Source organism: Hyperolius riggenbachi, chromosome 3, assembly GCF_040937935.1.
Source record: "Hyperolius riggenbachi isolate aHypRig1 chromosome 3, aHypRig1.pri, whole genome shotgun sequence".
Taxonomy (NCBI): domain Eukaryota; kingdom Metazoa; phylum Chordata; class Amphibia; order Anura; family Hyperoliidae; genus Hyperolius; species Hyperolius riggenbachi.
Window position 1 is genome coordinate 484,143,070 of NC_090648.1, and position 13,183 is coordinate 484,156,252.

The 13,183-nt window shown below is 42.6% G+C and overlaps 1 protein-coding gene across 1 annotated transcript in view; it reads left to right on the forward strand.

The window, feature by feature from the left end:
- Positions 1-12,403, forward strand: part of VWF (von Willebrand factor) — a 297,479-nt gene extending 285,076 nt beyond the window's left edge. Inside the window, 6 exon segments of the mRNA XM_068278128.1 lie at positions 1,482-1,580; positions 2,431-2,526; positions 4,967-5,095; positions 7,011-7,050; positions 9,678-9,775; positions 11,248-12,403. Coding sequence (XP_068134229.1) covers positions 1,482-1,580; positions 2,431-2,526; positions 4,967-5,095; positions 7,011-7,050; positions 9,678-9,775; positions 11,248-11,436 — 651 coding nt within the window. The 3' untranslated portion in view covers positions 11,437-12,403.
- Positions 12,404-13,183: the final 780 nt, after the last annotated feature.

Consider the following 13,183-nt stretch of genomic DNA (forward strand, 5'->3'; position numbering starts at 1 on the left):
AGTAATAGTAGTAGTAACAGAGCGGCAGCACTCTAGAGGAGACAGATGGGCTCCGGATGACGGGACCTCTATTGCTTGGATCGCAATAGGTGAATGTGATTCATCTGGTGCTGTCATTCTCCCCCACTGCGGCTGCCTTCTCTGCTGGACTATCGTATTCACTGGGATGGAGGCTGCATGGTGGCTGTCTAGTTTGGGAGGAAATTGGTTGTTTGGTGGTGGGGGTGGTTATGTAATTCTGTCTGGGGAACGGCTTCTGGTTTGGCGGTGTCCAGAACTTTCTGCTATTGCCAGGCTGGAGATGCAGGGGGAAAGTGCTGCTGCTGTGATATCTGGCGCCCTCTTCACAGGGGTGCCCCAGCCCCTGAGTGCAAATGTCCCAGCCATTCATCTCTCACTCTGCATTTTGCCACTGCTATTCCCTGCATTGTGCACCCACAGAGGAAAGCAGGCTGTTGCCCATAGCAACCAGTAGCTCGGCTGCCCGGTGTGTGCGGCATATTGCTGTGCAGCTGCATCTTCTGATTCTATTACGACATGATGGGGGGGCCCAAATCAGTTACTTTGCTTAGGGCCCCATTTAGCCTTAATCCGGCTCTGCACACAAACACAAAAACACACACACACACACACACACAAATACACAAAAACACACACACACACCACACCACACCACACCACACACACACACACACACACACACGCACGCACGCACGCACGCACGCACGCACGCACGCACACACACACACACACACACACACACACACACATCTATTAGAGAAAAGGTAAAGATTCCCTGTAGAAAAGGGGGTATCAGCTACTGATTAGGATGAAGTTCCATCCTTGGTTACAGCTCCTCTTTAAGACTATGTGAGATTCAGAGTGCTTTCTGTGCATTTAGTTCCATTTAGCAAAAACAGCACTTCAATGCTGACTGGGGCCGTTGGCAGTAGCATAGCAATAGGGGGTGCAGAAGTAGCGACTGCATCGGGGCCCTTGAGCTAGAGGGGCCCGAGGGGCCCACCCCTCAAACATAGTATTAGCTTTTTACTGGTCCTGTGTGCTGATAATATTAACTTCTATAGTTGATTTGAGTAGTAGTGATCATCATTAACACACAGTTTCCCATCCCCTTGTTGCACCTCTGACGCTGTGGTTGTCCTTGATTGGTTTTGGTGTGCTCTATCAATTGTGTTATTTATTCTTCTGCTCAAGCAATATCACCAGCCCAAATGGACCAATTGGAAAGCCCAGAAACGAGGTCTCCTCTTTTTGGGAAAACCACAACTTTTTTTAAACATTTTTTGGATTCCTATCTGATATAAAATATTATGGTATTAAATGTTTATGAAAACTGCATCTGGGCACATTGGATTCAAAACAAAAAGTGCGTATTTAATACAAGTGGCGGCAGTAACAGAAATAAATGAATGTTTTATTCTCAATAGTTGTCCCTCATTTTCTGCATGTTTTATTTCCAGCCAGGGAAGACGCTATGGATAGACGAATGCTCCTCCTGCCAGTGCAGCCTCTACAACAAACTGACGTGCCGGCGCACCAGATGTGAGCCCTGCCCACCGGTGAGACTTATCTGCCAAATATAGGGGAGAAACTGATGTTACTCTGTGCCTGTACTGATAGTAATCTAGCTGCAGTGTGTGCTGATCTCTGCTACCTCCAGCATGTGCAGTATAAGCTGTCACTCTATGCATGTACTGATAGTAAACTAGCTGCAGTGTGTGCTGATCTCTGCTACCTCCAGTATGTGCAGTATAAGCTGTCACTCTATGCCTGTACTGATAGTAAACAAGCTGCAGTGTGTGCTGATCTCTGCTACCTCCAGTATGTACAGTATAAGCTGTCACTCTATGCATGTACTGATAGTAAACTAGCTGCAGTGTGTGCTGATCTCTTTTACCCCTAGTGTGTACAGTATAAGCTGTTACTCTGTTCCTGTACTGAGAGTAAACTAAGTGCAGAGTGGCAGGGGCGTAGCAATAGGGGTTGCAGAGGTTGCGACCGCATCGGGGCCCTTGGGCCAGAGGGGCCCCGAAGGGCCCTCCCTCAACTACAGTATTAGCTCTCTATTGGTCCTGTGCTCATAATAATTACTTCTATAGATTAACAAACTGTTCCCCACCCCCTTCTTGCACCTTTGACACTGTAGTTGCCATTGGCAGGTTTTGGTGCTCCGTATCAATTGTTATGTATAGTGTGCTTGGGGGGCCCCATTGTAAAACTTGCATCGGGGCCCACAGCTCATTAGCTACGCCACTGCAGAGTGGGGGTATTGTTTGCTGCTTTAAGCCCTTCCCAAAAATGACGATAACACTGCTTGGACCATTATTTTGTTTGGTCAATAAGAAGTTGGTTTATTTCTAATAATTCTTTATAATCCTTCACATGAGTGCTTTGCTGTATGTATTCCAGAATTCGGTTTTGGAGACAGAGGAAGGCTCCTGCTGCGGGAAATGCATGCTAACCTCCTGCAGCGCTATGAGGAACGGGAACCTGATTCATATAGATGTGAGTCGCCAGTATGGAACGGCGCAGAATAAAAATACATCCAACATTCTCCTCCGATGTGAATGAGGCATAAGAAAGTTCTGTAAATAAGAAAAAAACAGTTGTTCTTGTTAAACAAAAAAATAAAATATTGTCGGTAACATTCTATCTGCTCCTTAGAGACCTACAGCCGCCTGCTCATTTCCAATCATATTATTCACTTTCAGTTTAGTCACTTGGGTATGTGGATAGTGGGGTAAAGGAGAGAGTGAGTGCTCTGTCAGGTGAAACCACACCTACCTGAAGACTGACAGCCTATAAGGGAGCAAGGTTTTGGACTGGGTAAGAAGGTTCTAGACAGATTTACTGACGTCCCTATTTTTAAATAGAATTTAGCCAGTAACCCCAAAATATACCCATACATCACATTTCACCCATAATTAGAATGAGGCTCTTTTCCTCTTTATGACTCTGGTGAGGTCTGCAGATTGTAAGTTCCTCAGGGGTGGAGACTATTATGCTTGGAAGCCTGAAGGTGGGGCCTGTTACTCTTCAACAAGAACATGTATAAAAAAATGTTGACAAAGCAGTGGGCTCAGTTACCATACTTTAACAGAAGTACATGGTATTCACGCACAAATTAAAAGATAACTTTGCCAATGTCTGGACCTCCTTTAATGTATGGGAATACCGGCGGGCCAGCTAATATGTAAACTTCAGATACTAATATTGGGTGTAAACCGCCCACTATTAGTAGCACAGTTTGCATAGCGGGCGACCATTTTTGGTGTGGGTGGTTTAAGGTTAGGTGCCAACGGGGGGAGGAGGGGGGATGGTTATAAGTTGTCCTTGGGGAAGTTATTAGTCATGGGGGGGGGGTATTAGTTTCCCAGGGTGGTTATTCGTTGCCCGGGGAGAGTTATTAGTTGCCAGGGGGAGGTAATTCGTTGTCGGGGGGAGGAGAATTATTAGCTGGGGAAGGGTTCTTTGTGAGAGTAGGGAGAGGTTAGGTCATAGTGAAATATCGGCAAATATTACCGATATTTCACTTTATCAATTAAGTTGTACATTTACCAATATTCTTCTACCGTTCTAATATGCTCCCTTACCTTTTTTTTTGTTCACACCTAATTAATCGTGTTGAAATGTACGCAGTACCAGTAATACATGGCTAACAACAACTAAACTGAGAAAATGTTCACTTGATATTCATGCCAGAGCTCCGCAGGTCTCCAGTGATATCTGAGCAGCGGCCAGTGGTTGCCCAGGGCATATCAATTCTTTAAATTCTTTACTCATATGGACAGCACTCCAGAGAAATTGCATCTCTTTTCAGTGGTGCAACCTGTAGTGGTCCCAGTAAAGAACCCCAAAATATGCCATCCTCCAAAACTTCACTAAATCCACAAATGTTAACATCTGAAAGCATGCATAACCTCAAGTAGAAATGACAAATATTCATTTTGGCGCCGCATTTTCATTTTTTTTTATAGCTCTGCTTGTTGGCAGCTGTGTACACATCAGATGTACATATCACAGATATAAGACCTCAGCTCTGTCAGACTTCCTGTACAGAAACTGGGGTCTTAAAATTCCACTTCCTGTGAACTACAAGTCTGTCTCAGGTTGCGTAAGCATAGCGAGCAGCTACTGGCAGAAGCTCCTGCCAAGTCTACATGGATGAGGAGTGCGGTGAACTTAAAAGAGGCCCTGTAGTGACATACAGTAGAATGCAGTAAATTTTTGGGGACAGCCACTTTTATGGTAATTTTCCTTGCTTCAGCATCAGGAACACTTCCTATATCTATATACTAGCTTATGACCCGGAGTTTGTGAACTTTGCGGTCTTTGGCCTCATTCATTTGCATTGAAATGAAACAAATCTGATTGGCTGTTTGTGGCTCCACCCACTTTTATGAATATTCATCTCAGTCACCCAATGACCACCTGTGCCAGGGTTGAGGCTTGTGCCATTAACAGTGCAAGAATGGCAGCAATTGCATGTTCCCTTCAAAATCAATAGGTGAATTTTGTTTGGCTTTTGTAGGCTCCACCCACTTATTAATCCCAATTGCCCAGTGACCTACTGTACAAAGTGTGAGAACCCTGCCATTAACAGTGTAAGAATGGCTGCAGTTTAAATTTTCCCAGGGAGATTTCCATTTGTCTCCACCCACTTTCTGGTTGTGGAGATAAAAAGTATCCTATATGTTATTCCAGGGAATGTACTATGTGTGTGCCAAATTTCATTCAAATCCGATCAGCCATTGTTGCGGGATTGAGTAACAAACATCCAAACTTTCACATTTCTAATATTAGTAAGATTGCTGTATATTGGTACTTAGCCCCGCCCTCCCAGTGGTGCTTAGCTTAGGCTGATTAGCTACGTGGACCGAAAACAGGTGAAACAGGTGGTCTGTCGTCCTTTGTGGCTGAAGATTATCTCCTATTTCTCTTCCAGGTGGGTAAAACTGTCCGGGAAGGCTGCAGTGCATACACCTGCAAGTCCAATGAGGTGGGAGAACTGACTCTGGAGACCACAACCACGTCATGTCCACCATTCGATCATCAGAAATGTCTAGCAGATGGGGTGAGTGCTGCATCCAGTCAATATGACAATATGACCGTCCATGGAAAAAAAATTATCTATAATATCATTTGGCTGAACAGCGAGGAGAATGTTAGCATTGTTTTGGATGCAGGGCATGCATTTTTCAGTCTGGCAGAGGCGGTGTATGCCTGTGCGATTAACCATTCAATTGCAACATGTGTTTAGGGACACGCAGCCTTTCCCCCCACCTTTCCTTATCTATAATATCACCTTGTAGGTTCCGTCACTCTAAGCGATTCTGAAAATGCTAAAAGATAGAATGGCAGCCCTATTAATGTACTTTTGCCCCAGCGCCTGTTGGCTGAACCACTGTTGTAGTTGTAGTTTGCATATAGCACTGTTTATCGACCAATTTCCCCCTGTAAACGATGCTTGGTAATTTATGTGGCATAAACATTGAAAATCTTACAGAATAACCAATAATACACAGACAACCAAGTTGGATAAAAATTGGACGTAGGCACTGTTTATTGCGGTTTATTATTTATTTATTTATTTTATTTTTAAAATATATTAAAACTTGAAACCATAACTTACCAATTAACAATATCAAAATTTGTAGCAAAACTTTATTTAAACAATACAGTCTGTAGACTGGTATTTAAGTCAGTCTCAAATAGTCCAAACAACTAGTCAACCCACCATCGTGGGTGACTTTAACCGCCAATAAACTCAATCCGCCTACGACAGAGAGAGAGAGAAGAAAAAATAGGGGGCGGGGGTGCTCCCAGCTCGTCTGACTGGAAACTGAGCAAACTTAAGCAGAGCATCCTGAGGTTTGAGGTGATCTCTTCTGTGATTGGCTGCCTGAAACTTGGCTCCAACTGACAGCTGCCAATCAGGCGAGAGAACCTCTTGACCTCTGCACAGCACCCAGGGACATCTCCTCACAGAGCCCAGGGACAGCCCAGATACCTGAAAGAAAAGAAAAAACAAAGCAGTATCAGGAAGAAAAGACACACACCTATATACACTTATATTAGTACATATATATATATATATACTGTATTTTTTGGACAATAAGACTCACTTTTTTCTCCCCCAAAAGTGGGGGAAAAAGTCAATGCATCTTATAGTCCAAATGCAGGGAGTTCCTGACTTGTGAACGTCTGCCAATACGAACCTCCAACCTGCTGCAATGTCGGTGACTCCCTGTACTGTGCCCATGCAGAGGAGGACACGGGGACACAAAGGGGCATAGAGGGGGACACAAAGAGGACAGAGGGGGACACATGGGGGACAGAGGAGGACTCAGGGAGTCACAAGAGGTTTAAGGGGGCATGAGGTACAAAGGGGGCATAATTTACAAGATACCCCATCACCATGAATGCACCAGGTTTAGTATATAAAATTTGTTCCCCCTGGTTTTTGTCCTCTAAACCTAGGTGCGTCTTATGGTCAGGAGCGTCTTATAGTCCAAAAAATACGGTATATATATATATGTGTATATATATATATATATATATATATATATATATATATATATATATATATACCCCATACCTATACATATATAAAAATCACATATGTACACCACAAGCCCATCAGTCCAAATTGTCCAGCCACAAAAAAATCACCAGGAGGCCTGCGTTCCATCCTCTCACTATGGCCTTCCATGTATGGGCATGTATAGTGGTGCTGAAACTTTTGCACCACCTCCGGCACCGAATTTCCTGCAGCCATTACTACTCCTATGTGGTGACAGAACCTACTGGTTAATTTGGTGACAGCCCCATTTTCCTGGTATAGCAAATAATCGTGACAATGCTATGAAATCTGAATTGTTTCATAAAAAGGAAATCTCTTTAAAAAGAAGTGTTTAAGTGTAAATTATTTGAAGATTGGCTTATATTTTTACATCATTTATAATTCTGTTTTTTTTTTCTCTTTGTAGGGTAAAATTGTACAACATGGGGATACCTGCTGTGAGACATGTAAGCTTACATTTCACACTGCTAAATATTCAAAATCTGCTAGAAATGTATGCTGGAAACGATTGCCAATCAAATCAGCCACAATCAGCTGATTTGTTTGATTGCGCTGGACAGAATATTTTGTTCATTTTGGTGGCAGGTCGGGAGCGTGTTGCGGGTGGCATTTGATTTTGCAACGAGCGACATAAATAGCGAAGCTTACTCTCACCTGTCTGCCCCGTGATTCCTGTGTCTTCTCTCCCCACTGGCTGCTCCTTCCTGTTTCTTCACTTCTGGGTCTCGGGCCGCCTGTGTGACGTAGTAAATTCTATTGATGCCAAACACTAGAGGACTTCTAGTGATCATGTACCTGCCAACGGTTCCTCTAGTGTTTGGCCTGTATGGCATTTGTTAAGTCACACAGGCACGCCAGGACTCCAGATTGAACCGCCAGAAAGGAGCAGCCGATAGGGAGAGAAGACACAGGAACCAAGCCACTGATAGCTGAGAGCAAGTGGTCCTTTTAAGTGTACGGTAATTTATATATTCATACCTGGGGCTTCCTCCATCCCCCTTCAGGGTCATCAGTTCCTCCCTGTCCTCCTGGGCCATCTAGATCCTCCACTAGGTGACCTCCGTCGTGCTCCTGTCGCCGGGAGGGTTAAACTTTCCTCAATAATACAAAAATGAACATGCACACCAGACAATAAATGTTTTTAAATGCAATGCTTATTATTAAAGTGAAAACAACTTTTACATAGACCCCGATAAACGGGCAGGATACAAACATGTACATCATAGCAACCTTTTAACTGTACAGCAAGCAGTGAAACAATGTTACAATATCCTGACAATACAGAGATGGAGGAAAGTCTAAAGCTGGCCACTAATGGTCCAATTTCTAGCGAAAAATCATTAGAGCGATCAGAAATTCGGATCGGATTGGTTGTAAATAATCTCCATTGGTGGACACAATCGATTATGAACGAGTGAAAAAAATGTCGCCCGAATGAATTTTCGTCGAATGAAAATTTGGATTTTCTTGGTGGTCGTGATAGATAGGAAGCAATGATTGGTTAGTTGATGGTGTAGTGAACGATTTTTCGTCCGATCAGAATTTCTGATCGCTCGAACGATTTTTTGCTAGAAATTGGACCGTTAGTGGCCAGCTTAAGTTACCCAACAGCAACGCTGTTTCGAGGCAATTTGAGCCTCTTGATCACGGGCAATGAAAGTCCAAACAGGCAAACAGCAAATAAGCAACAGATGCGATCATGCAGGGCGGCGTCCTCGAGGGTTAAACTTTCCCCCACGGCAATGGGGCATGCAAGCAAGGCCAAGCCACGCATGCGCAGTCTCCCCGACTGGATGAAGTACCGAGCCAACTAGCACAGAATCCAGGCGTCCCGGGAAGATGGCAAGGGACTGATGAGCCTGAAGGGGGCTGGAGGAAGCCCCAGATATGAACAATTTTTTTTCACTATCTCAGGTTCCCTTTAATCACTTCTCCTGATCTGTTTACCTCATTCATTTCCCTCCCTATATAGTTAGAAATAAGTAAAGTGAGATAATTCATGAGATAACTTTTATGAATAAACCTTTTTGCACTATACTCTTATTACCAAAGCAAACTATGGACACCAGAAAACGTTGGATTGAGTGAGGATATCACGTTTTTAACCGCTTGCAGATGTTGCCATCAAAGGATTCTTGAGATGGTCACTTAGACTGGAGATTCTAGAAGGACCATCTCACAGCCCACTTATCATGGTTCAGCAGAAGAGTATTAGGCTGCACCCAACCATCCAAGAGCAACATGCTATGATTGTTGTCCCTCTGTCCCAGGAACAGCCGTAAGGATTCAAAGAGAAGAGACCCAGAACCGTCCTCAGTAATTTAAAGAGAACCTGTACTGAGTAAAATTATTTAAAATAAACACATGAGGTAACTTAAAATGAACATTACATAGTTACCTTGCCATCAGTTCCTCTCAGAAGCTCACCATTTTCTTCTTACAGTGATCCCTTCCAGTTCTGACAACATTTTGTAAGAACTGAAATATACTAGTTGCTGTCAGTTATATATCAGTTGCTGTCAGTTACAGCTGAGAGGAGAACTGATGTGTCCATGTTTCCCTATGGCTCAAGTGGGCGATGTTACAGTTTAACAGTGTGCTGACCAGAAAGCTGTTATGGGGTAATAGCCATTTTCAAAATGGAGGACGGAGAATTCCATTGATCACAGTGGACAAACAGGACGCAGGAGAGGAAAAATAGATTGAGGAGTAGATTACACAGGAGGTAAGTATGACCTGTGTATGGTTATTTTGTCTTTTTAATTTTCAATTCAGGTTTTCTTTAAGCTCTTATGTTAAGGCATCAGGATACAGCAAATAGGGCAAGTAGCGACGACGTTTCAAGAGGGCTCCAGTCCTCTCTTTATCAAGTCAACATGACTGTTGTCGCTACTTGCCCTATTTGCTGTATCCTGATACCTTAACATAAGAGCTTAAATTACTGAAGACGGTGCTGGGTCTCTTCTCTTCGAACACTTATCATGGTGTTAAGGTTTTTGGTCAGCTGAAGCTTTGTTTCTTTGTGGGATCACAGATGTTACGTGTGGTTATATTGTGTCTTGTGATGTTCCAGGTGAGGAACCCGAATGTAAGCAGATCTCTGGGGTCCTGAAGTACGTCCGGGTGGATGACTGTGTGACGGAGAGACAACTCACCATACACTACTGTGAGGTAAGAGGAAAGGTTCAGGTAGAGCACCGAAAAATATAACCATCTCTGAAAGTACCTGAGGAAAATCTGCCACAAAAGGGTTATGAAATCTGCTTGATTAAAGTTGTTCGTAGGTATGAGTTTCAGAACTCCGATTTCCGATTAGAAATCGGCTTTCCACTGCGTTAATCAGTATGAGGAAATTGGTATGTGGAAATCAGAATTCCGCATGACCGAGTTTTTAAATTTTAGGCCAATCGCGAGACTCGGAAGTATCAGAGAGTTGTACCACAGGTGTATGCATAATGGCAATCTGCAAAATATAGTGGAATCTGCCCAAAAATGATTTTTAAATTACCTGACTTTATTAACAAAAAATGGCAAAAATTATTTAAAACATTCTGCGGAAATCAGGAAGAAGGAGATTGGACAATCAGATTTCCACGGAACCTTGTCCTTGTCGGGATTCCATTAGAATCAGAAATCTGCATTTTCAACCATCTTTAGTTGCTGGGATGGTTCCAAGATAATAAGGAAGGGTAAAATGAAGCTCCTCCCTCCTCTGAGAAAATTGTGCGACTTGGGCAAATGCTTATGAAAAAATATGTATGTTTTAAAAGTTTTATTCCCTGAATAAAATTGGGCAAATACAGTACTAGGGGTGAGCGCACAGTTTTCTGGGTATTCCAATTCAAATTCTGACTTTTCGCAATATTGAATTGAAAGTCAGAATTTATGGAGTTCTGACATCTAAATTCCCAAAGCTATGCAAATTTACTATTGTGTAAAGCACAATTTTTTCAATATTGTGTTAAGTGCAGAAATATATTCTCAATAAATTAAAATCTCACCATTTTGCAATGAAATTTTGGAATCCATGAAATTCGTAATTCATTTGGAGTCCTTTATTCCTGGGCATCTCCCCGAGCTTCCTCCTCCCATTTGTATGTATACATCTCCTTCCCCATAACATATATAACTCCCTCCCTGGGTCTTCAAGCTCCTGTTTTTATTGAGGGGCCATAGCTAGGAAGCGGTAGGGAAGGATAATCATGCAAGGTTGAGGTTTCTAGGATGCAGCACGGAAGGGGGTAGGGCCATCCTGTGGCTCAACTTCCTGTTTATTCCCTGTGGAAGGGAGGTGTGGCCAGAGGTGGAGCAGAGTCCGGACAGCGGAGACGAAAGTGAAGGTGTTTGGAGAAGCAGATTGGTCTGCTTGATGTGGAGTAGACATGCCCAACCAGATGCTAAAAATTCCAAAGGAATTCACATTTTCCATCAACGTCAACAGGAGGTGCATTTGATTTGCTGAATTTCAAGCTACATGCTGGATGCATAAAGTTAGAATGCAAGCCAGAATTATTACCATCTCATTGACCGTGGCTAATGTGTGGTGGATACCATGAGTTGGGATTAAAAAAAAAAAAAAAAGACTTCTTGGAATTGAGCTTTGACCGAACGTTAGTCATTCTAAATATTTTTATTTTTTTCAGGGCAAATGTACCAGTAAGTCGGTCTACGCCATAGAGACACATAGAATGGAGGATCAGTGCGTCTGCTGCTCGGCCACACAGACAGAGCCCATGAAAGTGCCCCTGCGGTGCGCCAACGGGTCCATGGTGGAGCATGAAGTCTTACAGGCCACAAACTGTGAATGCCAATCTAGCCACTGCACAAAATAACGCCAGCAATAACCCATTTCACCTACTAGACTGTCGTCACCTGAAGTGGCTGTGTGACATAGCAGCCAATCAGAAATCATCTTCTTCTCCTCATACAACTCTACACATTGCAGCCAATCAAAACGCACCTTTTTCTCCGCTCACGACTCTACAACCATGAACTTTGATTTGCTACGGGTAGCTGTGGCCAGCTGTACACAATCTCTTTTGCACCTTCTTGTAATTTGCACAGTAGGTCCTGCTGGACCATAACACAGAAAAGGTGTATGCTGGTCACATTGGTTGCGATCATGATTTTGCCGATAGGGAGGAATCGTCTGAATAACAAGTCCAAATGTATCATTAATATTGCATAATAAAATATCATTTATCCACATTTGCAAAGTTTTCTTTATATCTTAGATGGAGCTGCCATATTGTAAAAGTGTTGCTGATATCTGAAGTTAAACATGAAAGGAACAGCACCATCATAGGGTAAAAAAACACAAGAAGTTAGATCACTAAATGACCTCACTTCCTGTCACAAAGGAAGTCGGGAGACTGCACAGTATAGCTCACAGAGGTAGATCTTCAGGTCCTGAAGATTGTTTTCTGTGACGATTAAAACATTTGAGAGTTTCAGTTCTTGCGGAGTATGTCATTAGTGAGAAAAACAATCTATTGAACTGTCCAATTTACGGAAATATGACAGCACATTGTACTTTTGGCTTATAACGGGTAATGTCATATATCCATTACGGATGTACGCTGTGGTTTTACGCATTTCACTGTAGCTGAGATGGTTTAGGCATTTCGCTGTAGTTAAGATGATGCTGTTTAACTTATAAGTGCACTGAAAGGGTCAGGGGAGAAAAGCATTGAAAACATTGCAATTGTTTTCTGAAAATGTATTACATATGCATTTATTACATCTATATTACAAATGTCTATTAGAGTGAATAAAATTCTTTACTTTTTCATTGCTAAACGCCTCTGTGTTTTTTTATATATATAATTTATTGAAGAAAAAAAGAATATTTCCTAAACAACAATTAACTTCCACAGAGTAACATATTCTTTCCTTCATTCTTACACAGTTTTCCAAAATACAGACAAAACAAATCCACCCAAAAACCAACCCCCTCCCTTCTCCCTCACCCATTCAGGTTACTTACTTTCATTATCAAATCCTACCCATATCATAACGTACAAGAATTCCCACCTAGCTAAATATGAAATTAAACAATACTCCTACCTCCTCAGTAACAAGAGACTTCTCCCCTTATCTCCACCAAATCCCTATATTTGTACAATGATAAATGCCAATATGCAGCCTGTAAAGCCAAATACATTCTAGCTTGTGAAGAAAGATGTATGGATGTAATGGAGAAATATATCACTGTACACATTGAGTAGGCAGTTCAGCTTTAGGCAAATATTCACAAAAGGTTGTTTTGGATGTGGAGGCTGCATGTTTATTTCATGCTGCAATCCATCAGAAAACGGTCTGGGGTTAATGAGCAGTCAACAGATCACTCTCCGACCATGAAACAGATCTCTCTGTGATCGAATCTGATCAATCTGCCCATCATTGAGGGATGTATGGCCAGCTGGAGGCCTTGTTCACACTAGGGATGTTTCTGTGCACTTTTCACAATGCATTGCCCTGCGCACTCTGCAAGGTATTGATTTTCCCCTGTAATTAAATGTGTCTCGTTCACATCTATGCGCTGCGCTGAGCTGCGTTACAAAAACGTAATGTTCCATG